This window comes from Ixodes scapularis, unplaced genomic scaffold (genome assembly GCF_016920785.2).
Source record: "Ixodes scapularis isolate PalLabHiFi unplaced genomic scaffold, ASM1692078v2 PGA_scaffold16__2_contigs__length_2301149, whole genome shotgun sequence".
In the NCBI taxonomy this organism is placed as follows: Eukaryota; Metazoa; Arthropoda; class Arachnida; order Ixodida; family Ixodidae; genus Ixodes; species Ixodes scapularis.
Genome location: NW_024609842.1, coordinates 415,297 through 442,281, shown reverse-complemented (window position 1 = coordinate 442,281; position 26,985 = coordinate 415,297). Strand labels below are relative to the sequence as shown.

The window sequence follows — 26,985 nt, the reverse complement described above, 5'->3', positions numbered from 1 at the left end:
AAGTAGTTTCGAGTCATATTCGCGGACTTTTTACGAACGCTTCACGATGCATCTGTTCATGTTCGTCGCTAATTTCGGTCAGGTTCGGCGGCGAAACGACTACGATGTACAAGGAGGGTTCCCATCGTCTGCGGCTTGACCCATTGGCTATAGTTTTCAGAGAAATAAACGAATTAAGAGACTAATTAGTAGATATATAGTAAAAATGCAGGTCTACAACCTGATTAAAAACTCCTAAATTGCGAAAAACACACGAAGTCGCAAGTTTACTGACTGATTTTCGCGGGCACCAACCTTCCGTGAACTTTAGAAACTCGAAATGTCTCCTATAATACGCAGAGTTTCTAAGAAATAAGGGATATTGCCTCGGGTTGTTTTCTTTAAAAAAATTAAGTACTCGAGATATATTTCGATAGTCCGCGTCCTAGGTTGGGTAGGAAATTCCTTCATTTATTGACCTTGCTAAAGTACTTATTAACAGCCTTTAACAACGTTTGCGTTCGAAAATGAACTATATTTTTACTGACATTACATTACGACGTGCTTGTCACATGAGATAAGTGACAGACTCCTCAATTAAAGTCGGAAATGTTGTCTTTGTATAAAGTTTGCCAAATAAAATTAAGGGTACGAGAGAAGTGATCTCTCATACGTTCGGTTGAAGTCGAATGCTAGGCACGACTCCATGAACCTTCATGACAGATCTCCATCTAAACTGATGAGATTTAAAATCAACAACCCTGAACTTGGGCGATGTCCACGTGATGGCTTCCTTTCGGCATCACATAATGATAGCCCAGGGCACTCTCAAGCTGCCTGTGACAGATTATTCCACAGGGGTCTTTGTGTTTAAAATTAATAAAATCTATTAAATAAATTTTGTATAAAAATTGTTAACGCCCTTTAATTACTACAGAGATGTGACTGTGCATTGTATACATTTTTTCTAAATTCATAAATAAAAAAAAAACAAGCAAACGTTTCTATTGCAAAAAACATTTAAGACCGTCTAACAGATTAAGGTGTACGTGTTCAATCAAATCGCCCGATGTGGACGTTACCATTATCCCAAGCATCAGATAAAATGTAAGCTAAACGTTCGTCCCCTGTATATCTTATATGTCCTGTATAATCAAAAACAACTATTTAAATTTCTTATGAAGGCAAGGCCGGAGGGTTTTCAAGAAACGCACATAGCTTCATATGCTGAGTAGTATTTTGATCACATTCCTTAAGATTCTAATTGCGCGACTATACAAATACATGGCACGATACTTATTTCGAATATTCCGCCACTATCACTGTGTAAACTTCAGTTGTCATAAATAATTGGGTGCAATATGCGCCATGTCTGACGCTGATTCCTGTGTCTCCTCCCTCCTCACGCGTATCCGTTACAACAACGGTGAAAATAGTTAAAATCGGTTACAAACATAACTGCATACGTCGTCGTGCACATAACGACGGCATGCAATTATGTTGTAAATGTATACTTTGGGTGGAAATTTACGATAAGGTGAGAAACGCAATGAAACGCGACGAAAAAATTGGCCGCATCTTCATACCGATTTTATTGTTCATACGTAGTGCTGATGGTGCTGATTTTTTTTATAGCTCATAGGTGGTGCTGAGTTCCAGGTTGCCGTTTCGACTTCATTATTACTGCTTTATGGTCGGTGAAATGCAGAGCCAGTGGTTCTTCTAGCGCATCAGCTTGGATCCGCTGGAAGCCGTGGGAACGCATCTCCACCGCTTAAGTCAACGGTCCATGTCAGAAAGAGAATGTGTGGCATAAAACGTGGTTACATATGCATTTGAGCATTTGACCGCAGCGCCCTCTCGTCTATAAACATTGAACCAATGCATGCAAAGTTTAACGCGATTATACACGCATTTCACCGCAGCGCCCTCTCCTGTATAGACGTTCAGTAATTATGAGGTCGAAACGCAACCCGAAACTCAGTGCTACCTATAAGCAACAAAAAAAACCAGCCCCATCAGCACTACCTATGAACAATAAAATCAGTATAATCAGCACAACCAGAGCTTTGCCCCAATCAACATCATTCACCACGTGGCGATGCGGTCTTTTTTTTTTTTTTTAGCTGCGCCAACATTAAAAAAAAAAAAAAGTGAGCCTGAGATAGAGTATAATTTGAGCCCTGGGGAGGTGTTAGTGACCTTGGGGGCCTCTAGAAAAAAAATTAAAATTAGGTAATTAGTTACCTAATTACCTAAAATGTTTTAACTAACTTTTTTTTTAATTTTTCACTTGAAGGCACACAATGCATTTAGAGGGATGAATATCGACCAAAGTATACTCTTGATGTGTCGTCTAATTTGCATAAAAAAATTCCTAGTAGGCGTACGGGGTCGAGAGATGTCATTTTGGTAAATGGCGTCAGACCGAAACTAAACAGGAAAGAGCGCAGTAAAGTTATCGCTCCACCCTTCCGGTGATGCGATTCGTTATTATCGCGGCCGGCTTGCCTAAGCAAGTGGAGCCGGCCCTACGGCACCGCGCCCCGTGGAGAAATTGTGCAACCAGCCTCTGCTGCGTTGCGCGAGGACAGAGCAGCGGAGGTTGGTTGCACTATTTGTCCACGGGGCGCGGTGCCGTAGGGCCCGAGATGCGCTCCGAGTGCAAACCGAAACTTAAAAACCCGTCGCCTTTGTGCGGCTCTTCAGGAAGTCGTAAAATGCTGTCATGGAGGGTTCATGGAGTCGTGCCTAGCATTCGACTTCAACCAAACGTATGAGAGATCACTTCTCTCGTACCCTTAATTTTATTTGGCAAAGTTCATACAAAGACAAAATTTCAGATTTTGATTGATGGGCCCCACTTATCTCATGTGACAAGCACGTCGTAATGTAATGTCAGTAAAAAATAGTTCACTTTTGAACGGAAACGTTGTTAAAGGCTGTTATTAAGTACTTTAGCAAGGTCAATAACTGAAGGAATTTCCCACCCGACCTAGGACGCGGACTAGCGAAATATATCTCGAGTAATTAATTTTTTTTAAAGAAAACAACCCGAGGTAATATCGCTTGTTTCTTTGAAACTCTGCGTATTACAGGAGACATTTCGAGTTTCTAAAGTTCACATAAAGTTGGTGTCCGCAAAAATCAGCCACTGAACTTTCGACTTCTTGTGTTTTTCGCGATTTAGGAGTTTTTCGTTTTATCGTTCTGCAATTTGTTGATTTAGTGATTTTCGATGATGCTGACCAGTTTTCTAATTGAAACCATGCCCTTAAACACAGTAGTAAAAAAGTTAATTAAGGAAAAATAATTAATAATCTAATTATCCCGTACTTTAATAATTTTCCTAAATAAACCCCTGGCTCAGGACCAAAACGCCACGAGCCTTTTTTGTTGCGACGTGTAGTTTTCGCAATATCGAATTTGTCCACCTTTCGTTGAACACCCTGTATATATACAGTGGTTCACGAGAAGTGGACAAATTCGATATTGCGAAAACTACGCGTCGGAACAAAACAAGTCTTGTGTCGTTTTGGTTCTGGGCCAGGGGCCTATTTAGGAAAATTATTAAAGTCCGGAATAATTAGATTATTAATTATTTTTTGCCTAATGAACTTTGTTACTATTGTGTTTAAGGGCATGGTTTCAATTAGAAAACTGGTCAGCATCGTCAAAAACACTATTTCAACAAATTGCAGAAATATAGAAGTCGCGCGAACCATTTTACGACTTTCTGAGAAACCGCACAAATTCGGCGGGTTTTTAAGTTTCGGTTTGCTATCGGAGGGAATCTCGGCCCCGGCGGCACCGCGCCCTGTGGAGAAATAGTTACCCCAACCTCTGTTGCGCCGTCATCGAGCGACGCAGCCGAGGCTGGTTGCACTTTTTCTCCACAGGGCGCGGGGCCGCCGGGGCCGAGATGCGCTCCGATAGCAAACCGAAACTTAAAAACCCGACAAATTTGTACGGGTTTTCAGAAAGCCGTAAAATGCTTCGCGTGCCTTATATCGTTCTGAAATTCGTTGATTTAGTGTTTTTTGATGAAGCTGAGCTATTTTCTTTTTGAAACTATGGCCTTAAACCCAATGTTAAAAGAACGTTTATTGCGCAAAACTAATTAACTATCCAATGATCCCGGACTTTAATAATTGTTCTAAATAGGCCCCTGGCCCAAAACCAAAGAGACGCAAGGCTTTTTTTTTTTTGGTTGCGACACGAAGTTTTCGCAATATCGAAGGCAGGCTAAAAGGGTGCACTTTTTAATTTTTACGAAAAAAATATATGTTTTGGGGGCATTTATTAAATGAAGGAGGGCGTCAGTCGCATGTTCCCCAGATTTTTTGTTCTCGAGTTACGAAGCGTAGAAGCCGCAGTGGCAGAAACTAGTGTTTGTGCCTGCCGTCGCAGCTCTCGTGTTTGACACACTCTTCTGGCGCTAGTGTTTTCCCTACACCGTTTTAACTTTTCCCCCTCATTTCATAGGTACTACAAAGATCTCTTTACGTATTCAAACACTTTTTGGGAATTATATTGTTCTCTAAAAAAATCTCAAACTCGTCACTCAGGTCGATTTTTGGTCAATTTTGACAGGGCATTACTTTGCCTGTAAATAAGGTACTTTTTATTTATTTAGATCTATAGAAAGCCCAAAGCAAGCCTATTATATATAGAATAATATAAATATGATTTCTTGAATAGCCGTTCCGCCACTTTTACGTAAACGTTGTATGAAATAACAAATGTTGAAAGTTCGAGGTCGATTTTCTCAAACACCCCATTTTCGTAAATGTTTCGTTTTAAATTTTGTTGAGATAAAATAGTAGACTACAAAAGAAATCAAGATAGAAATGTAATACTTTGGTTTTATGTCCTCTATTTGAGCCGTTATGGCGTGACATGTGTGCTCATTTGACTAAAATGCAGCAACCTTACCGGCATTGTGCGCCTCCGATTTTGAAAATATGTTTTTTTTTATTTTTGTTTACGTTTTCAAAAGGAAACGTAAAGTATGCGAACTTCTGAAGTTCATGTAATTTAAAAATTTAAATAAGAGAGAAACCACATAAGCACACTACATAACAATGAGTAACAAGTATGAACAAATCAAAAGGCAACGCAACATGTCAAAAACATTTTCCATTTAGAACGGTTCAAAGTAAACGACGGTGACTACTCATTATACAGTTTATTACGAGTGAATGAAAATTTCTCACACCATTAAAATCTCGTACATATATTTTTTGGAATTTATTTAACGAGTTTCAAAAGTGGGCAAAAGAATTCATTCCCCACTTCTTCATCAGACGCGCCCAGCGAAGAGCCATGTTTGCTCGAGAAAGCTCATGTGAAGCCAACGTGCCGTCATCTTGCACTTCGACTTTGCTGAATATTGGATTGTCTTGGTCCATCGCGCGGTGCAAGGACATCACTGGAAAAGCAAGTTGGCTTCCATCTTTACCTGCGTGGCTACAACCAAAGACGGAACGTTAAGCTTCGGCGTAGTGCGTGACGACATCGTCACTGACTCGTCTCATGCACTCTTTGGGCTCAACGTCGTCGAAGAACGGCTGGAGGAAGCATTGAATATTTTCACGGAACTCGTTTATATTTCAGACGGTGCTCCAAGCCACTTAAAAATATGCACCAGGTGTACGAATTAGAAAAAAAGAAATGAATGTCATCGCCAGGGGCATATTCTGCGCATCAGGGTACGGGTAAAGCTCCAGTGGAGGAGCGTGAAGCGTGCTCAAGCACCAGGCATCCATGCATGACTTGACAACAACAGAATTGTACTTCATAACAAGCACAAAGCTTATTTGAGGTACTCAGACCGAAAGTCAAAAGGATTGTTCTACTCTCCATTGCCAAAGAGAATCTCACGCGTTTCAGGCACCTCAAGAAAAAAGAGTGGGAAAAAGTAAACCCACCAAGAGGCATCCGATCTTCACACATGTGGAGGAAGACACTGGAGGAAGGCGCCTTGAACGTCGCCCTAGAAAACATTTGCAAAAGCAAAGAGTAGCTGCATACACGAGTCAAGGCGTGCCCGTACCGCTTTGGGTCCCGAAATTTAGAAAATCATCAGTGAGTGCGCGCCGACATGTTCAAAACTGCAAATGTGGACTGCGTGGCTCCTACACAGTGTGCAACTAGTAGAAAAATGTACTGACTTCGGAAATTGTGTTATCAATGTTTTTGTGTTTTTTACCGGTTCTCCGCGCGCGTTTCTACGTGGGCAAATATGAAGGTATTTGCTCCTATTTAATATTAGCCAAAATAAGGTACATACAGGTAATTAAAAAGGTGAGTACTATTCTACGTACTTTACACTCTTTTTCCATCTAATCCCCACACAGGTTCGTGCCTTTGCCTCATCGCAGCACTAAATTTCAGATTTAGTGCTGCGATTTGTCCGGCAGACTGTGGAACCACCGGCGGACTGCTGTCTTGGCTTCATTGTTGCAAGTGAATCGCTGTCCAGCCTGGAACTTCTTCAGCGGACCGAATACGTGGAAATAACTGGGGGAGAGGTCCGGACTGTATGGTGGGTGGTCCATACTCTCCCCGTGAAATGACCGAAGCTTGTAGGCGGTTCTGATTGCCACATGTGGCCTCGCATTGTCGTAGAGGATAACCACGATGTTCAGATTGAGAATCCCTGAGCGCTTTCGTCGAGGCCGGGCGAGACAGGTCTAAGAAAGGTCCCCCACTGGGAATGAATATGTTGACTCCGCATTTACCGCCATAATTTGGCTAAAAATATAGGGGCAAAAACGTTCTGATTCGCGCTCAAACATCAGTGAGGTTCACGAACTGTGCTGTCAACTGTCGGTGATCAGCAAGATGTGAGGATAACAAAACCCGGCGCATATTTCCAGAAGATTTATGCACAAGATTTGAATGGTGTGAAAATGAATCATTCGATTGGAACAGGTTGGGTAATGAGTACCCGCCCCCGTTTAATTTGAACCGTTGAATATAGAAACATTTCTTGTCATATTGCGTCGCCTTTTGACTTGTATATACTTGTTACTCATTAGTGCGTTCATGCGGTTTCTCTCTTCTTTCAAGTTTTAAATTACAATGAATATCAGAAGTTCGCCTAATTTACGTTCCTTTTTGAAAACGTAAACAAAAATAGAAACATATTTTTGAAACCGTAGAGGCGCACAATGCCAGTAAGGCTGCTGTATTTTAGCCAAATGAGCACACATTTCACACAATTTCTGCTCAAATAGAGGACATACAACCAAAATATTACCTTTTTAGATTGTTGTTTCTTGTACCCGATTCTTATATCTAAAATAATTTAAAAAATAAAAATGTACGAAAACGATGTTTTTCAAAAATCGATTTCAATCTTTCGACATTTGTTATTTTTCACGACGTTTACGTGAAGGCAGCGGAGCGGCTACTCAGAAGGTCATAATGATATTATTATATCTATACTCGGCATGCCTATGACTTTCTATAGAGCTGAAGAAAGAAAATTTACGTTAGGTACAGACAAAGTAATGACCTGTCAGATTTGACCAAAAATCGACATTATTGACGAGTTTGACATTTTTTTTTTAGAAAACAATAAAATTTCTCAAATATATGATTACGTCAAGGTACCTTTGCAATGCCTAACAAATGAGGGAAAAGTTTAAAAGGTGCAGAAAAAACACTATCGCCAGCAGAGGGTGTCAAACACGCGACCTGCGACGGCAGGCAAACACACTAGTTTCTGGCACTGCGACCTCTACGCTTAGGAACTCGAGAATAAAAAAATTTGGCGGACATGCGGTTTGCGCCCTCTTTCATTTGCGAAATGGCGCGAAAACATGAATTGTTTTCGTCAAAATTTAAAATTAGACCCGTTTAGCCTGCCGGATTTTATATATATATATATATATATATATATATTAGTAAAACATATAAAATAGCACAACAGAAACAAGGACAAGAAGTAAACAGGACAGGCGCTAGAGTTCGTCCTGTTTACTTCTTGTCCATGTTTCTGTTGCGCTATTTTATGTTTTACTAAGATGAACCAACTAGCCCAACAACGTACCTTACTAAAACATATATATATATATATATATATATATTGCTTTAAATTAGTAAGTTCAGTTTACGTTGATATCATTATTAAACAATTTATGCGCACTACGATGACAACACATGATGGGTATAAGGGCTCGACAACGCTCCACCGTCTTTAATATAAAAGAATAAAAAAAAAAAGTGAAAGCCGCTTACAACTCCCCGTAACGCCGAATTAGAGCGCAGCTCTTGAGGAGGAGGAGGGAAGGGCGCTGGGGGGGGGGGGGGGTTAGACTAACCAGGGGGGGGGTCACGTGACCTTGGGGGTCAGGTGACTCCCAATGCCGATGATGTCATCACTGACGTCACTGATGATGTCATCAGTGACGATGACGATGCGGGTACCGATGACGTCATTAGTGACGTCACTGATGACTTCACCAGTGATGATGACGATGACGATGCGAATGTCGGTGACGTCATCAGTGACGTCGCTGACGACGTCATCAGTGATGATGACGATGACGATGCGGATGCCGGTGACGACATCAGTGACGTCCCTGATGACGTCATCAGTGATGATGACGATGACGATGCGGATGTCGGTAACGTCACCGGCATCCACATCGTCATCGTCATCATCACTGATGACGTCACCGGCATCCACATCGTCATCGTCATCATTACTGATGACGTCACCGGCATCCACATCGTCATCGTCATCATCACTGATGACGTCACCGGCATCCGCATCGTTATCATCATCATCACTAATGACGTCATCATCACTGATGACGTCACCGGCATCCACATCGTCATCGACATCATCACTGATGACGTCACCGGCATCCACATCGTCATCGTCACTGATGACGTCACCGGCATCCACATCGTCATCGTCATCATCACTGATGACGTCACCGGCATCCACATCGTCATCGTCATCATCATTGATGACGTCACCGGCATCCGCATCGTCATCGTCATCATCACTGATGATGACGTCATCAGTGATGATGACGATGACGATGTGGATGCCGGTGATGTCATCAGTGTCGATGACGTCATCGGGGTCACGCGACCCCCCGAGGTCACGTGACCTCGAGGAGGAGGTCACGTGACCTCAGGGGAGTCACGTGACACGTGACCTCGGGGGGTCACGTGACCTCGGGGGGTCACGTGCCCCCACGAAGTCACGTGACCCCGGTGGGGGGCTCGCGCGGTGCATTATGGGACATCTCCCATGATGCACCGCGCGGTTACGCCGACGCCGACGCCGACGGCGACGCCGACGCCGCTCAAGCCGGAAACGGGCCCCTAAGAGCTGCGCTCTAAAACAAGATCAGTCACTTGTTTATTTGTTGAATTCTTACAGTAGAACGCTAATAGGGTGTCTCTCAGGTAACACGCACCTCACGATAAAGTAATTAAATATGTTTTTCTGGTGTTAAAAGCTGTTTGCAGTGTATATTTTGTCGTTTTCGAAGCGAGCGTCGACGGACATTACGCCGTTGCTTACGCACATCGCGAGATGAGTACTACTGTTGTCACCTTGTCACGAGTCTCTATCACGCCATAAACTTGGCTATTTGACCCAAATTGAGTCTTGAGAGAGATGTTTGGAATATCAGTAGCCATGTTATCAGCGTACGTCGAGCAACGACGTAACAATCGCTACGCGAGAGCCTAAGGGCCGACCGCGCTCGCATTGATCAAATGTGAGCGTGTGTCTCTCGATCACCGTTAACTTGCTCATGATGCACACTCTAAAAAAATGACTACCCTGTGTAGTCAAATGGCGCTTTGGAGGTTTTGACTACCCCAAAAGGCGAGTTACTTCGGGCAAAGTGACGACCCCAAACCGCTGTGGAATGATCACCTTTCTGCAGGTGACGACAGGAGGGTGGTCACTTCCGAATTCGATATTCACGTGCAGGCAGCCGTAAATTATATTAGTAACTTAGATAACTACAGAAAAACTATAAATTATATTCTTCCTTAGCTTTCGTGATACTTTAAGATCCGCCAAGATCACATCTGTTGTGCAATTCGCGTAAATTGGTGGAATAAACATTCCGTCAGCACGAGCAGCAACACTGGTCTCGACAGCCGTGGACCGTGGTAGGGTGTAGCTGTGGCATCAAAACAGCAACAAACGACGTGGGTGTTTGCCGAACTGAGGGGAGGATATCTTTTTGCTGTATTTTATTCCAAGGAATATTAAAAAAAAAGATTAGTTGTATATCTAATCGTGTTGAACCATTGAACACTGAGACCGAGGATCGGCAGCGTAAACATGCTCACAGGTATGTGACTGTGCCGCCCGTACTGTTTTCATCAATGTCGGACTGGTTGAATTTCTGAGCTGCACCCGTTGTGGTTGTGCTCTCCTGGCTGTACGTACGAAGTGCGCGAACTTTCCAATTCAGTAGCAGGTTGAAACTCAGTGGCAGCGTAGTAATTGGCCTTTACTATCGGGTGATTCAAGGAGCGGCCAGGCGCTTTAAATTGACCTCAAAATTCGGTTTCTTAACCTATCTCGCTCCGATTTTGTACAGAGTTGGCCACAGGTGGCGCATGTTTTCTATAAAATTCGAAAAGAGCGAGCTTACCTGAGGAAAACGTTAAAAAAAAAAGAAGAAAAGGCTTAACTTCTATGGAAACGCAGCGAAGCCACCGGTCTTCAAACCATTGGGCGCCCTGTGGTTTGAAGACCGGCGTCTTCGCTGCGTTTCCATAAAAGCTAAGCCTTTCTCTTTTTTTACTTTTTCCTCAGGTAAGCTCGCTTTTTGCGAATTTTATAGAACAAATGCACCACCTGTGGCCAACGCTATACAAAATCGGAATGCGATAGGTTAAGAAACCGAATTTTGCGGTCGATTTAAAGAGCCTAGCTGGCCGCTCCTTGATATCACCCAGTAGGTTGTTGCGCCGTCACGGGCGCAATTGGTGCTTTCACAAGCGCCAGCGCGAGCCCGAACTTGCGCCTCTTTCGCCGTTTGCGTTCTTCAGTTTTGATGTTCTGCTTTATGACTTATTAAACCTAAAAGTCAATGACTTCTGCCTCGTCACCCGTCAGGGCACCCCATAGCGCTGCCGCTCTTCCGGCCCTTCCTGGATGTCTCCTGCTGCCAATTAGCAGCCGGATCGTCGAACCACCACCATCGTCGCCTCTCCACCTGAGGATCACTACGTTTTGGTGCGTCAGCTACCACTATATTTCGGCGTGTCAGCTACCGCTATATTTTGGTGCGTCGGCCGAGCCTGTCGGTCCATCTTGTTTTTTCGACTGTTTAACTCTTTTCTGGGCACAAAAAGAGCCCCTGCGGTTTTTCACAATGTTCTTGTGGTCGTGCTCGTTCAGTTTTTTTTTAGGGCAGTATATAAGCTTCTGAGGTTCTTTGCAGTGTTCCAACACCTGTGTCCCTTCAGTTTTTTCAGTACAGTAAATAAGTCCCTGATATTCTTCGCAGTGTTCCAACGCTCGAGATCGTTCAGTTTACCAGTCTGCCCTGCAAGACGTGGCCTTTCAAACCTTCTGATCTTTTTCCTTTGGCCGGTCACTCTGCTGTACCCGGTTTTGGACTTTACAAAATTTCATTGCATTGAGACATGCTGCCCTATATTCCGTTCACCCCTAAGCTGAGACAGAGCCATATATGTAGAAAGTTTGGCCATTCGTTGGGAAGTATATATATATATATATATATATATATATATATATATATGAGACAAATGAGGAGGCGCCCCATTGGACCACAAATGTCCCACGGACATCCTGTTTAGATCCCAACGTCCGGGTCCCAAACTGGATGTCCGAGGGACAAACATAAGATGCCTTTTTTTGGCTATCACCGAAGTCCAATTTCTCTACTCCGTTGGACGTCCTGCAAATGTCCACTCATGGATTTGTCGGATAGGTCCCGTGCGTGATATTTTTGGGACGCCCGTTTTACCAATGCATTATTTCGGCATTGCACGTCCACAAGATGGATATTATATGGCCCAGCCAGGGGCTCCAGAGGTATATCTGATGTGTGGGAGCGACGTCTGGGGGCTCATGTCACATCATGTAGTTCACCTCTCTCTCGCTGTGTGTGTGTGTGTGTGTGTACACACACACACACACGCACACACACACACACACACACAGCGAGAGAGGCTGTTGAAGTTGCCGGCCCCGCAGTGAGGGTGTATATATATATATATATATATATCAGGCACGTAGCCAGGATTTTGGTTCAGGCCATGACAAAATGCTGTATGAGGGGGAGGGGGGAGAGGAGGTCCCAGCAAAATGAAAGATTTCGGGGGGGGGGGGGGGGGGGGCCCGGGCCCCATGGGCCTCCCCCCTGGCTACGTGCCTGATATATATATATAACGGGCATGGTGGCGGGAGGCCGTAGGCGTGGGTATATAACTGAGAGAAAAAAAACCTTAGTGAAAACAGCAACAACGGACGATTTATTTTTCAACGTTTCGGCCGGAGTCTGGCCTTCCTGATGAAGGCCGGACTCTGGCCGAAACGTCGAGGAATAAATCGTCCGTTGTTGCTGTTTTCACTAAGGTTTTTTTTCTCTCAGTTATATATATATATGTATATGGACCACTGACGAAGTGCTGTGCAGAGAAATGAAGGCTGTAGTCTGATATCGGAGGCTCCAACGAGCGGAGGCTCCAACGCGGAATAGCCTGCTGTTGGCACTTTCCGCACATGGTTTGTCTTTCGCGTCGGATTAGCCTGTGACGCCTTGTCGCCTATGGAGTGCAACTTTAACATGCAACAGCCTCATGGTAGTGGGACGGAAGGAGAGGGGGGGGGGGGGAGGGGGGCAGAGGGCAGCCGGTCGGTACTGTTTTGCATGTGGAGGCATGCCAGGCATGTTCCCACTGGTATAGAACCTGTGAGGGCGACTGCTCCTACCGCCCCCCATACCCCCGGGTTCCGGAGTCCCTGGGCCCAGCCATATCCTCCTCGCCGCAGCTGTCCTACAGAGGCTGGAGCTGTCCCGAGCCCCGGCGTCCGCCCTGACCCCCGAGCACCCGACGCGAGTCACGGAGTGTTGAAAATAATAGTTTATATTTTTTCTATTACTTTATAAGTGTGCTTGTTGTTTTTTCCGTTTGTTTTTGTTTACTCCATTCAGCGATTGTCTTGTTTTTTTTTTTAGAATAACGTTCGTAACTTTAGCGCACGCTAGAGCTAAATTTAGCGCTTGCGTTAGCTCACGCGACGCAAGAGAGTTTTAGAATAGCGTTTCTCCGCCGCGACGCAAAAGCCCAAGCATCTCGCGCTTGCAACGCCACCAAGATACAGTCACGATTTTTATTTCACACACTAAAAGCTGTAACTTGAGAAAAAACAAGCTTTTTGGTCCGGAGTAACAATTTTACATTTGTTTAAACGTGAGAATCCGACGCGAGCGGTCGACCGGTCGTGTCCGCATGCGTCACCTCGGCAAGAGTGCACTGACCTTCGCCGATAAATGTTCGCTCGTCGCAAGCATCAAGTTGTCGGTGATCGTTGCCCACCTTGATGGGTTTTCCGAACCGAGTGCAATGTCGTCCCGTATTGAAAATCGCAGTCGCGAGGATGCCGCCGAGGTCGCACTCACGACGCCGCCAAAGCGGCCCCAGCCACGATCCTGGGGGCCGCCATTTTTTTTAACTGTGCTCGTCTTGGCTTCAGCCGACTTCTCATCACAAATCCTCCTTGGAGGAGCACAAAGACCCTTTGCGTACGCACGAAATTTCTGAGAAATAGCGTGCGCTAAAATAGCGCACGCAAAGCGCAAAACGTGGTTTGCGTTCGACGCATGCGCAGTGCCGACGACGCTATCATTTGCGTACGCAAAGTTTAGCGTGCGCTATTCTAAAACTCCCTATTGAAGTAGTAGCCGCAAGATCGCCATCGTCGTCACGACTCCTTTGTTCTCGCTCACTCGCCTCGTACAGTCGGCGCTCTCAGGTTCGCGCGCTTTTTTTTTTACAGTTATCGTTTACCACCACGTCGTCGTCCGCGGCAAAGTGAGTATGCCAAGTTGTGTTCATTTTAGCCGGTTGATGTACTGTTTATGTACGAATTCGGATATACCGCCATTTTGTATGTAAGTGTGGCGAAGTGTGGTTCTTGTCCGTATTGGATCTGCTGGTTTCATGTATCATGCCGCGCTCGCTAGGCGCATACGCTTGTGAAAAAGCTGCTCGAGAAACAAGAAGAACTCTTGAACTTCTTGGGTACGCTGGCGACGACGACGCACAGGAGACAGAACATGAGGGTGTTCAAAATTCTCCCGAGCTACCTCCGAGATCCGCCGCCGTTGAAGATACCAGCGAGCACTGCCGCCAAGAGTCCAGGCGCGAAGAAGATTGCGATAAGGCTTGTTCGTTCGGTGAGTTTGCTGAAGGCGGCCTGCCAGGTCTGGGTGCTTCCGAGTGCAGCGAGGCTGAAGAAGGTACAGGCACGCCGGCCGGGTTCCAAGACTCGTTGCGAGAGTGGGCAATAGATCATGGAATTAAGAGAAGGCCACTGACAGCTCTCCTCAAGCTTTTAAGAAGTCGGGGTGGAATGCCCGACCTACCGAATGATGGACGCACGTTGTTACAGACACCTCGTAGACCACATGAGCAATTCCCCATCAGAACTGTGGAACCAGGGAAATACTGCCATTTTGGACTCGCTGCTGGGTTGCAACATGCATTGTGTCATGTGGAGAAGTTGCCAGCTGTACTTTCCCTCACTTTTAACATAGACGGCTTGCCCTTGTCCAAGAGCTCCAAAATGCAACTCTGGCCTATTCAGTGCTTGGTTGGTGGGATTGATGATGTAGCACCATTCCTTGTTGGTGCATTTGCAGGGCACTCGAAGCCAATGTCTTCAAACGATTTCTTAGTTACTTTCGTTGAAGAGCTGCAGGCACTGCTTTCACAAGGTGTCACTGTCAATGGCAGTCTCGTGCAAGTCAAGGTGAGGTCCATCATTTGTGATGCTCCTGCACGAGCCTTCATAACAATGACGAAGGGTCATGGAGGCTACAGTGGTTGCCCAAAGTGCACGGTCGAGGGCTTGTACTTGGATGGAAGAGTAGTGTTCCTTGACATGGACTGCCCATTACGCACAGACTTAAGTTTCAGGCAGCAGCATGATGCAGAACATCACAAAGGAGAGTCCATCCTGTTGAACCTGCCTATCAACAGTGTGCACGATTTGCCCTTGGACTATATGCATCTTGTGCTGCTTGGGGTCATGAAAAAACTGCTTTCATTGTGGACTTCAGGACCACTCGCTGTTCGCTGGGGGCCGCTAGAGCGGCATGCTTTTAACGAGAAAAGCAAGCAGCTGCGTCCTCACATTCCAAGCGAATTCCCGCGAAAGTCTCGAGGACTAGATGAAATAGACCGCTGGAAGGCAGTTGAATTCAGGCTTGTTCTTTTCTACACTGGACCTTTGCTTCTGAAGCTGTGCCTGACAGATCGCCTCTATCAGCATTTTTTGCTCCTCCATGCTTCTCTCTCAATACTTGCCAACCGACAGCTTTGTCACCAGCATGCCAACTATGCTGGTGAACTCCTGAGGTGTTTCGTTTCTGATTTTGCTGAGTTGTACGGAGATCACCATGTATCTTTCAACGTACATTGCCTCATACACCTTGCCTCTGATGTTCAAAGGATGGGGGAGCTTGATTCCTTCAGTGCATTTCCCTTCGAAAGCAACATGCAAGTGTTGAAGAAGCAGCTTCGCAAGCATGGGAAACCTTTGGAGCAGCTGTGCAATCGAATTGCAGAGGCACGGACAAAGACGTGCAGAAAGTCCTCTGATGGTGGGAAACTTGTGGACCTCAGTCATCCTCACTGTGGAGGGCTGCTGTTGTCGGAATGTTGCCCTCCTGAGTACCGGATGCTAACATGTGGGAACTTTAGAATTTCTCTAAGTGAACGGGACAATTGTTTCTTGCAAGATGGCCATGTAGTCATTGCCAGGAACATAGCCCACATGAAAGGCTCAAATGAGCCATGCATAATTGGCCGGGAGTTTCTTGTCAAAGAAGAACTGTACTCTGCACCCTTTGAATCCTCAAGACTTGGCATTTCTGTTGTTTCACACCTGTCTGAGCTAAAGCCATGGCCTTTGCGTAACATCCAAAAAATGGTGAAGTTGCCTTGGGACAGCAAGTTTGTTACTTTGCCAGAACTGCACACTGGTTAACGTCCCTGAATTTGTTACATCATGCGGACTTTGCGGCCTGGCCTAGACAGCAAGTGCAAACAACATCTGTTTCGTACATTTAGGTTAGTGTTAATGCAAGAGCTAAACTTTCTGAAACTTTCCGTTCAATGTTTAAATTTAGATGACTTGTTTCCATCGTATGTAGACCGCCTGCTTCCTAATGAAAATATCTGACATTTTCTATGTGCTATTCTCCAATTGTCAGTAACCAAAAGTTTCTTTTTTTTTTTTTTTTTTACAGATGCGATATGCCATTGTTGAGTTCTTGGGCCTTGAGCAGGTTGAGGTCGTACCAGCCTTGTGGGTCGACGATGACCGCTGTGCATGGCCGAAGCATATCAAAGGAGATAAAGTGACAGCAATGGTGAGGAAGGCAGCACCGCCAGATGCATTGTGGCAGCAGTTTGATGTGTCCGTCAAAGGGCTGTTTGGTATGTACTATTTCAAGGAGCATGGGAGCCTTCCTTGGAACCTGATATGATATAAGAAAGCTGACACAACCAACTCTTACTTTTAGCAACATACGAACAAGCACGAAAAAAACTTGAACGCAGCCAGTACACCTCAGACCTGAGCAGCGACAACGAAATGCCCCCAGGCAAGAGAGTGAGAAGGCCGCCTCCCCAATGGTCAGAGTCTGATGCTGACCCAGCACCAGCAAGGCCGACTAAGAAAGTTCAACGGAGAGTTCCCACAGTTCCAAGTGATTTTCCCCAAGGTAATTTGACCAGGATCTGACTCCTGTCTGATGCTGTTGAATGACAATGTCATAAATAAGCATAGTCTGCTGCAACCGAGGTGCAACCCAAGACACTTATTTTCCAGCCATGGTCTCTTCTGTTCAAATGCAGAGTAGCAGCTCTACGGGGAGTGAAAGTAAGCACACCTCAACTTTAGTGTGTCTTTCATAGCGTCTCTCGTGCCATTAATGCTATGCTTTCCTATTCAAATTTGTGATATTTGATAGAAGCTTGACTGTGGTTTTGTGTATATGAGGTCCTGACAAAGCTAGGTATGTACCTAGGGCAATGCAGATGTCACTAGCCGACGCTAGTGCCACAGATGGCCCTAGCGTCGGCTTCCATGCAAAGCATTTCATGCTCATACCTACCCTCGGGGAGGAGATAGGCTGCTCTATTTTTATCTCTGTGTTATGACAGTATTAGCAAAGTTTGTGTCCCTAAATTTTATATATAATTTTCTCTTGTTAATTTGGTGCTGTACTCCAGATCATGCAATGTTTGCATAATCTGATGGCCATCAATAGCCAAGTCTTTTCTTTTTTTCTTTGTTTTCGTTACGCTTTAGATGCAGGCAACCTGCCTGATCACCCAGGGAGCAGTTCTGATGACCCCTGTGTGCACGGTAAGAGCCTTTTGTACTGTCTAGTTTTGAATTTTTCAAAAATAAAAATCCTTATCACTTAGGTTGCAATTAAAGGTTCCCTCTCGCCTGTTTCTAATCCAAGGAGAAATATTCACTATCAAGTTCTTAGTGCAGATATGGACAGCTTTCAGCAGAGCATTAATTCCCACTGCGTTTGTGCGCTCTACAGGTGACAGGCAATCACGAGCATCCTCTTTTGAAGCCTTCGATGACTCCAACCTTACAGACATAGGTAAGCATTTAAAATAGCATGCCACTTTTTCCGGACCGTAGTCTGTGGACTATACATGCCTAGAAAGCTCATATTTTACACTGTGCGGACTATCTGAGAACATGAGCATATACCTATGTTCCCAGGTTTCTAAATTTATGTCCATTCTTTTGCAAAAACCCACTGCTACTAGCAAAGCCTGCTTTGCTTGTAAGAAATTAATTTAAAAGTAATTAAATTATATTTACTGTATGCAGTGTAAAAGATATATAAAGGTGGCACAAGATATGAAATCAAGCGAGTGTTTTGCTCTTGTATTCAACAATACAGTTTATTTCATTTTTCATCCTATACTATCTGCAACTTATAAGCAAGTTTCAGGCAAGTAACAGTTTTTTTTTTTGTTTTTTTTTCAGTTACAGACATTGGGGGCTCACAAGAATCAGTCTCTTTTAATGAAGGTATTGTTAAATCTTCAAGCCCTCTCTGAGTAGTTAACGTTGGGGCTGGGAAATTAATTTAATACATTAATGGCTCACTAAGTCTCAAGTGATTAATCGTTAACTTGAATTTAATGTCAGTTGAGCAGGTTGATCTACTGGCAATTGTCCCGTTCAAACTTCATCACACTCTGCAGTTGACAATTTTTGTAAAAATTGGTGTCTTACTGACAATGTGTCAAAAATATACATAGGCTTTTCTAAATGCTACATATGAGAAAGCTCTCCGAGAATAATTGAAATATTCAAAGATAGGTTGGCATCCATATTTTAAGCTCTGGCACTTATGTCAAGCTTCACTGCTTTGCACCAATGTTGTAGGGTGAACTTTCACTGTCTTGAACAGGCATACCCTGAGAAGTGGCCGACGCGGTTGAACACCTCTGTTTCATGGTCCCGCGGAAATTTTGCTATTATAGGTTTAATTTCATTGGATACAATTCATTATAGGTTGCCTCATAATTTTATATTGTGGTGCCAACGAAACAATATTGACCTATATGCGTATAGCAATGATACACAAATATCCTGAGTGTTATTGATACTTGTGAATTTCTAGGGCATCAGGCAAGAGGGAGAGAGGATCCACAAGACCAGGGTAACTGCTTTTAGCATTTATACTGAAACAGTTGCATCCAGTGGACCTTTTCTGCATTAGATCCTAAGTTCATATAAATGTATCAGACAGTGAAAGCTTGGCACAAGGCATTCTTTCTACACACCTAGGCCAGTTGATAGAGAGACAGTCCGATATAAATTTTGTCATGATCGGATAGTTAAGCAAATAAGGCTGAAATTTTTCATTGGTATATAACTCTTGCGTCCTTTGTACCTTTCACACTATTTGTTTCTTCTTTAACTATACAAAGAGGGCCAAAGAAATCTAACCCACTTTAAGAAAATCACAAAAATCAGTTTCACATTTATAGACACTGTAATTTACAACATGTGTTCAGCTAGGCAGTGAATTTGTTTTATAAACATTTTGAAGAAAAAGCTTTCCTCAGTAAGTTGCAAATAAAAATAATAAATATCCTATCGTCTAGCATGGAGTTAAGCCTATTCCAGACCGGAGCTTAAAAACATTGTTGTGGGGCATTTATCAGATGAACTGGGTGACGAAAGCAAAGTGACAATGGTCTCCTTTCCTACACTACCTGTGTTAGCTTCCTAAAACGCCCCAATGGCCTGCAACAACGTTTTCAAGTTCCGATCCGGAATAGGCCTAAACCCATGTATGTCCATAAAAAAATGTAGTTTTTATTAATAACTTTTTACTGATAACAGTTTTTTTTTCCACAATAAAAAAAAACGCAGTGTCTAGCGTTATGTCCGACGGAACCCGAAATAAAAATTAAAGTTACGTCCGACGTAACTTTACGTAAGGATTCGAGTTGCGTCCGACGTAACCCAATATGTAAATTAAAGCTACGTCCGACGGAACTCCAAATAGATAATAAAGTTACGTCCGACGCAACTTTACCTCAAGGTTTCGAGTTACGTCCGACGGAACCCAATGTGAAAATTAAAGTTACTTCCGACGGAACTCGAAATAAAAAATAAAGTTACCCCCACCCTCTGCCCGTTTCGACCTGGATGAGTTTCGTACTGGCGTAGGTCGTGGCGGTCGTGGTACCGGCACGCCTTCATGTAATTACCACTGGTTAGCGGTTGTACTGCAACTTTCTCATCTACAGCTTCTCAGGCTCGCAGCACGCGTGCTGCGGTTTCCATTTTTAATGTTTTTCTTTTCTTTTGCGTGTCGCACCTAGGAGGAAGTGGGTTCATATCTAAAAGCAAATCGAAAAAAAAGAAAATTCCTCTTAAAGGGCACATGAAAAGAAAAAAATTTTTTTTTAAACGGCTTAGATGGAAAAAGGATCTCATAAAACGATTTTACAACGAAGAAAAAAAAATTTTAGAGCTATATTTACGGCGCGAGATGATTTTTTGTCAAGCGCGGTGTAACGCTCCTCCTTTCCACTTTTCTCTCTCGCGCCTGTGCGCTCCGCGGGGAGGCGAGGTAAGCCGCTTGGATTGGCTTGGCTGCTCGGCTAGAAAACGTGCCACTTCCTTTCAACTTCGGCGCGCACTGTGTTGTTGGGTTTGTGTGCTGGTGGTGGAAGCGGTGGTAGTCTGCTCCGCGTCTTTTACGATGGATCCCGAGTTGAAGCGCAGACTCCTCGACCGGCTCGGGCAGCTAGGGCTTCGCCCCTACGAGAACACGCCTCGCAGACCAGGGAACCCCCCTGCGGAAAGTTTGGAGGCCAGCGATACGCCTGCGGACAGCGTTGCCGGCGGGTCGCGGCTCCCGCCCGAGTCTTCGAGTAGACTCGAAGACACGCAAATGCTCGTCTGCCGGTACCGCATGTTTACTGAAATCCTCCTGGTCACGATCACGAGAACTGCAGCCTTTCGTCGAGCAGCGGCGTCGCTTTCGTTGAACCGGCATGTCAAAAACAACACCGCGCCGACCGTGCTCCGCGCCCCTTCGGAGAAAAAATGGCGGTCTTTGTTTAGTTTCGTAAGCGTCAAAACGGAAGTGATGATTTTCTTATACTTAAAGTTTCTCAAAAGTCAAAATATTTTGTTACAAAATAAGTGCAACAAAAAAATAAAGAAAATAAATAACTTTCAAAGACCATAGAAAGCTTTCGAAAGAGCTGAAGCACCACGTGATAAATAAGGGCCAGTCACGTGATAAATATGGGCCACTTTTCCGCGGGGCCCGCGGGCGCCAACTACAAATTCGTATTACGCCGTAAATATAGCTCTAAAAATTTTTTTTCTTCGTTGTAAAATCGTTTTATGACATCCTTTTTCCATCTAAGCCGTTTAAAAAATTTTTTTTTTCTTTTCATGTGTCCTTTAAAGGAGACAAAATTCGCAGAAAGGAAATGAAAAAACGAGAAAAAAAAGTGTATGTAACGGGTATCGAACCCGTCGGGCCTACGCAGCCTCTACATACGAGGAACACACTCCAACCCCCTCGACAAATCTGGAGATACAAATAGAGCCGCGATTTTGACCAATTTATCAACGCTGCATTGGACGTCATGTAGAAGTAATTATATATATTTTTATGTTTACGTCGTGTTTCGGCCACAAAGCGTAACATTCAATAAGGTTCCGTAGGTTACACAGGCCGTAACTTATTTCCGTCGGACGTAACTCGAAACCTTAGGGTAAAGTTACGTCGGACGTAACTTTAATTTTTATTTGGAGTTCCGTCGGACGTAACTTTAATCTTCATATTGGGTTACGTCAGACGTAACTCAAAACCATGACGTAAAGTTATGTCAGACGTAACGCTAGACACTGCGTAAAAAAAATGTATTACCTAGGTGGACCCTTGTAGTAAATTAGACTATCACAGGATGAGAGACTGATTTTTATATTTTACTGCGATAGCAGTTATTGGGAGCCTTCCAATAAAATCCTCCCTACGCCTATCGCAAAACAATCGTGGTTCTGTGATGGCCTCCTAGATGGTGCTATGGTCCCGCTGGATCTACGCAAAAAACAAGTGCAGTTCTGCAGCCGTCTTCTAGATTGCATTACGGGTTCCATCACTCTACACTCTAGTTCCAGCATACAATGGCAGCGCCCCCTTCCTCGCTAGTTTTCCGGTTTGCCTGGGTATGTTGCATGCTCATTCTAACTTCCATTGTGTTGCATTGCGTGGCGGTCTTCTCAATGATGCACGACGCATATACGAGGTAATTGCATAACATTCCTAAACGTTCTATTGCATTTCCGCTGTTCTCACAGTGATTCATGTCACGCCTCAGTGTGATTATGACAACTTTTTTAATGTGGGTTAGATTCCCTTGGCCCTTGCTACATATTAACATAATGAATTCTTAGCATGTGACAAAATATTTTGTAGTTTGTCGTCGTTCAATTTTGAATTCAGCCTCTATATATTTTTATGTTCATTGGTGAATCATGCAATGCCTAATATGAATGATCATGTAAATTATGTTTTAATTAATTGTTTCCTTTATAGAACAAGGGTTCAAGCAGCACGTCTTGAGGCTCCTCAACATTGTCCGTTTCACGGTCCAGCAACATGGGGAAATGCTGAACAAGCTCTGTGAGGTCCTTCCAAGCCATGCAGTCGTCGTACGCCCCCGTCTCGTCGAACAACCGTTCAACAAGCTAGACGACCTCTTTGCCTTTGACAAGACGTTGGTGAACGAAAAGGCGGCGATGCTTGTGAGCACTTTAATACAGCTACACAGAGTCAACAATGCTGCATTTTCTAAAAGAAGGTGCTATACACTGCAGGGCAGTTCAATGAATGTCTACCTACACGTGATGAGATTCTCTCTAAATGAACCCGAGTAGAAGTGCCAAAATTTGGCAACTTCGTAAATTGCCTTTTAAAAGTCTGGCTGTGCTTTGGGTTCTACATCTGCATGGCATTGTGATGCAACAGTTGCATATGGCTGTAATATCTGAATGCATGGCAACTCTGTCATGCATCTTTTTGCTGCATGGTTCCACCATAAAAGGAACTATGCAACATATTGCTTTTCAGCAATATCTTCATGTCTTATACAAGGTGTTTCAGCTAACTTGTGCCAAGAGTAAAAAAAAAACAAAAACGCTGGTGCATGCTAAGCCTGTTGAACCAGCACAGTATTGTTCACGGTCCTACAGGCCGAGTCATAATATTTTTTGCGATGCGACCGGAAAACCTGGAATTGTCAAGGAATTTTGGATCATCTGGGAAAGTAAGAATTGTCAGGGAAATCGTCAAGACTCTGGCCAAATCAGAGAAAAAGGCCAGTGCGAGTGATGCGGTGGTGTGCAATGAAGCCCAAGAGTCGTGCATTGACGTGGCTGCGCTAAATAACATTGCCAGGAACTTTGTTAGACATGACCTTTTTTATAGCAACGTAAGGACAAATTTCATTACATTATTTTAAATTGTGAGCTTATTCATATATTATGTGTTTAATAGCAGTTGTAATATTTCAACACTTCTGTAACGGTCGGGGAATTTGATCGAAATAGTCAGGGAAAACCTGGAAAAGTCGGGGATTTAAAGAAAATATTTTGCTAGACACCGCGGTTCATAAATAACTTTTTAAATATATATTTGGGTGCAAACCCCCAATATAAACATTGTAGAGCGTGCTGAGATACTCCTAATCAGGTTGTTTCCATGAGGATGGCCTTTGTGTGTCTAATTTTATTAAGCTCTAATGAAGGCGCACGAGATTCTTAAAAAATCTCACGTGGCTATTTGCTAGCGTGCTGTGATGTTATCTCTGTTCTACCCCACCTAACTAAGATTATTCAGTCCAAACATAAACACTGTCATGCATTTTATGCAGGTCCAAGAATTCAGGGAACTCGGAGGGAAAACGGCCAGCAAGGCGACAAAGAGCATGCTAGCGCACCTGCTCGGCGACCAACTAGCTGCACAGTTTTCGTGGGTGGGCCGGAAAGGCAAACAGAACTTCTCGTCCTTGAGGACTGCCACTGCAATTGTGGGTAAGTTAATATATCTACAGTTTCTTTTCTATTACTCAGGCCAGTGGCGAAACATGCATGCCCCTCCAATTAATCCGAGCCTGGCCCAGCATCTTTTTGATATCAGCCCCCCCAGAAAGGTTGTCTGTAATCTGGGCCTGTCCATAATTAGGCTTGCGAGGTTAAAGGGGTGCTGGACTGAAATTTGTATTTTAGAAACCAGGGCAGCAAAACCGTCAGACAGGACACTGCGAACCCCCCGAAACATTACTTGTGCAGCAATATCTCAAGCGAATGGCCGTATTTTTTAGGGGCGCGTGACGTCACATTTCTAGCTAAAAAAGTTTGGAGGATAGGAAGCAGGCTCGCTTGTGCAGCAGGGAGGTGAAGCCCCCCCCCCCCCCCCCCCTTCCAAAAAAAAAAAAAAAGAAGCAAGGAATGCATCGTCGCACGCCTAATTGCTACATGAATTTAGCCACCCATTTGCTGTATGATTCACGAATAATGGTTTGTAGCGTCCCACCTAGTTTTGTGATATCAGTATTTCTGTTCAGCATCCCTAATAATTATATTCATTAAGTTTTATGCTTGTTATGGTCTTTGTCAGCTTTATCCCAACATAGCTTTCACTGCTTCGAAATAAATTTGTCCACCCTTTATCTGAAAAGGATGCAGATGGTCAGTGGATGTTCTACAGCTGTGTCATCTAAGGCAATCAATAGGGAGGGAAGTGCATGTGACCCATCTGGCCCGAATGCTTAGAAAAACTAAACATTTGTTCTGTGCTGGGGTTTAACCTCAAGACTCCAACGGTCTTTTTTATCTGTTGGTGGACCTTCTTTACAAAAATTGTGTTTATAATAATAAGCAAAAATGCATCTATTTCTCCAATTGTTATCAAACTGGCTGTCGAAAGTCCAGACATTGGGTTGATCTATTGACGACGCAGTATTCAATGGGAACACTCACATTCATTGTGTGAGGCATCACAGGTATTATGTTATTCATACACACTTATTAATTTCAGCTGCTGGAAGGCAGCTGCCGGGAGGAAAGGATGCCATAGAAGAAGCCATCAAGTCGTGGCTCCGTCACGCACCTGAGCGCATGGCCGGAAAAAAAGAAAACCGAAGAGAAGTCGACCAAGCTGACGGTATGCTTCCTGCCAGTCTGTAGTGTAAGGCTTCCAAAGCTTTGTCGCTATAGATGCCTATGGGCTACAGCATGCGAGGTCGTCATTATTTCATGGGCAGTGCTTCCTTCAATAAATTATTGTAATTAATCATTCATATAACTGCCACAGTATTTCTTTAATACAGTAGAATGTTGGGCATCCCCCAGTTGGGGCAGTAGCTACGCCGTTTCAGAATGGCTGGAGATTGTGTGCTGAATTCCCTGCCAAGGCAACTGCATTTTCATGAGGGGAGGTCCTCAGATGCCTAGGAATATCTAGAGCGTGCCACCGTGACATTTCCTATACCTCATAGCTGTGCCGAGTCATGATCATATTTAATTTTTCATCTTGATGTATAATACACTTGCAATAAACCATTTATTGCTAGTCCACTTTTTGGCAGAGTAGCCTTACAGTTAGAAAATTGCATACACATGGAAATGTAGAATAAAGGCAGTCCTATTACAAGGTGCGCACTTGTACTACTCACGGTTAGTAGTTGTCTTATTGGCCCTGTTGCAAGGTGCCAGCCTATGTTTTGGTTTCCAACGATCCTATCTTGTTCAATGGGGTCCAGCACTTCTCTTCATACACATAGTTCGCAATCTAGTTCATGGAAGTCGGTGGATAGTAAACAAGTCCGTGCTAGGACCAAATGATGCCTGTGTGCTTGGAATTTGATCTCAGTGCATTTGGTTATTAATATGTTATTTCAAACTTTCTATATTCACAATCTGTCCTCGTGTTCAGGGAACGCTTCTCTCAAACACAACTTTTTCTATAATACTATACTATTCTGTTTGTATTCATGAGCCAGACGTGCAAGCAATACATTGTTCGGATCAAAATAAAAATTTCAAAAATGTTTGTATCGAAAATTATATAGAAATTTTGATGTGTGTTTTTCAGAAATAAGTTGGTAGTGGAAGAGTAAGAAGGGACTTGTATGACTGTCATATAGGACCTAAAACACCACATTGAATTTTTTGAGCACATTCTTGTTTGTGCAAACCTTTTTGTGTGTCGCCTGGTTAAGACACTTGTCATTCCTCAGATCGCCATCTATAAGCCACCATCGTGCTTGTTTAGCATGGCCTCTTCAGCCTTTTAGTTCAATGCATAGCAGCTGAAGTTCTTCTGTTGACTGGTCATTTTCTCACTTTTATGGAGCACACCATAGTTATTTATACTCACTTAACCTCAGTTAGAAGGGCTAGTATGCAAGAAACACCAAAATAAACTCTAGTGACTTTTTTCTTTGAATTTCCAGATTCCGAGTAAACGGAGCCAGCAACCGGATCTGCAACACCGTCCGACGACTGCAGCAAGCCGCACCAAGGCATTTACTTGTCTTTTTATTTTTATTTTGAAGTAGTGACAATGGTTTTTGTTGTTTTATTCATTGGAGAGGCCACTTCTTTGTTATCTAAGTGCACCTTTTAGTCATTCACAGCTTGTTTGTAGTTTGGTTGTCTAATTTTCTTGGACCTTTTACCTCCCGATATGCCAGCAAAGGAGGCTGAGCATAACAGCGTCCAACACTGCCAGGTGGCCCATAGTTTGTCTCCATCTAAAGTGGACCGCAGCAGACGCTTTAAGCCATCGCACCAATCTAGTTGCAGAGGCGTGACATATAAACTTGCAGTTGAACGCCAGATTATGTGGCGCTTGTAAAGGCCCGTTCACACTCTTGCGACCGAGTAAGTCCAAGAAAGACAAGACCGATTTTTAAGCCTCTTACAACGTTTTAGGACCGGATGCGCTGCTGCGGAGCTGGTCCTAAGACGTCGTAAGAGGCTTAAAAACCGGTCTTGTCTCTCTCGGTCGTACTTGGTTGCAAAAGTGTGACCGGGCCTTTTGTGTCAATTTCTCCAAGCTAGATTGTCTTCGGCGGCTTGTAGCGCCCGCCTCTGTTCATTTTAGGATGTGACAAAGTGTTTGAACTCTGACAGTGTTGAGCATTCTAGTCTTCTAGGGAAGGGCGGGGAAAATG

The 26,985-nt window shown here is 44.0% G+C and overlaps 1 protein-coding gene across 1 annotated transcript in view; it reads left to right on the top strand.

The window, feature by feature from the left end:
- Window positions 1-26,704, top strand: part of LOC120842527 — a 109,950-nt gene extending 83,246 nt beyond the window's left edge. The window contains exons 2-15 of the mRNA XM_040213660.1: window positions 14,003-14,037; window positions 14,190-14,402; window positions 14,618-14,977; window positions 16,479-16,668; window positions 16,755-16,955; window positions 17,063-17,113; window positions 17,546-17,602; window positions 17,793-17,855; window positions 18,251-18,295; window positions 18,894-18,932; window positions 22,344-22,552; window positions 23,680-23,839; window positions 24,846-24,971; window positions 26,263-26,704. Of these exons, the coding sequence (XP_040069594.1) occupies window positions 14,003-14,037; window positions 14,190-14,402; window positions 14,618-14,977; window positions 16,479-16,668; window positions 16,755-16,955; window positions 17,063-17,113; window positions 17,546-17,602; window positions 17,793-17,855; window positions 18,251-18,295; window positions 18,894-18,932; window positions 22,344-22,552; window positions 23,680-23,839; window positions 24,846-24,971; window positions 26,263-26,273 (1,760 nt within the window). The 3' untranslated portion in view covers window positions 26,274-26,704. The remainder of the gene's footprint in view (window positions 1-14,002; window positions 14,038-14,189; window positions 14,403-14,617; window positions 14,978-16,478; window positions 16,669-16,754; window positions 16,956-17,062; window positions 17,114-17,545; window positions 17,603-17,792; window positions 17,856-18,250; window positions 18,296-18,893; window positions 18,933-22,343; window positions 22,553-23,679; window positions 23,840-24,845; window positions 24,972-26,262) is intronic.
- The last annotated feature ends 281 nt before the right edge of the window (window positions 26,705-26,985 follow it).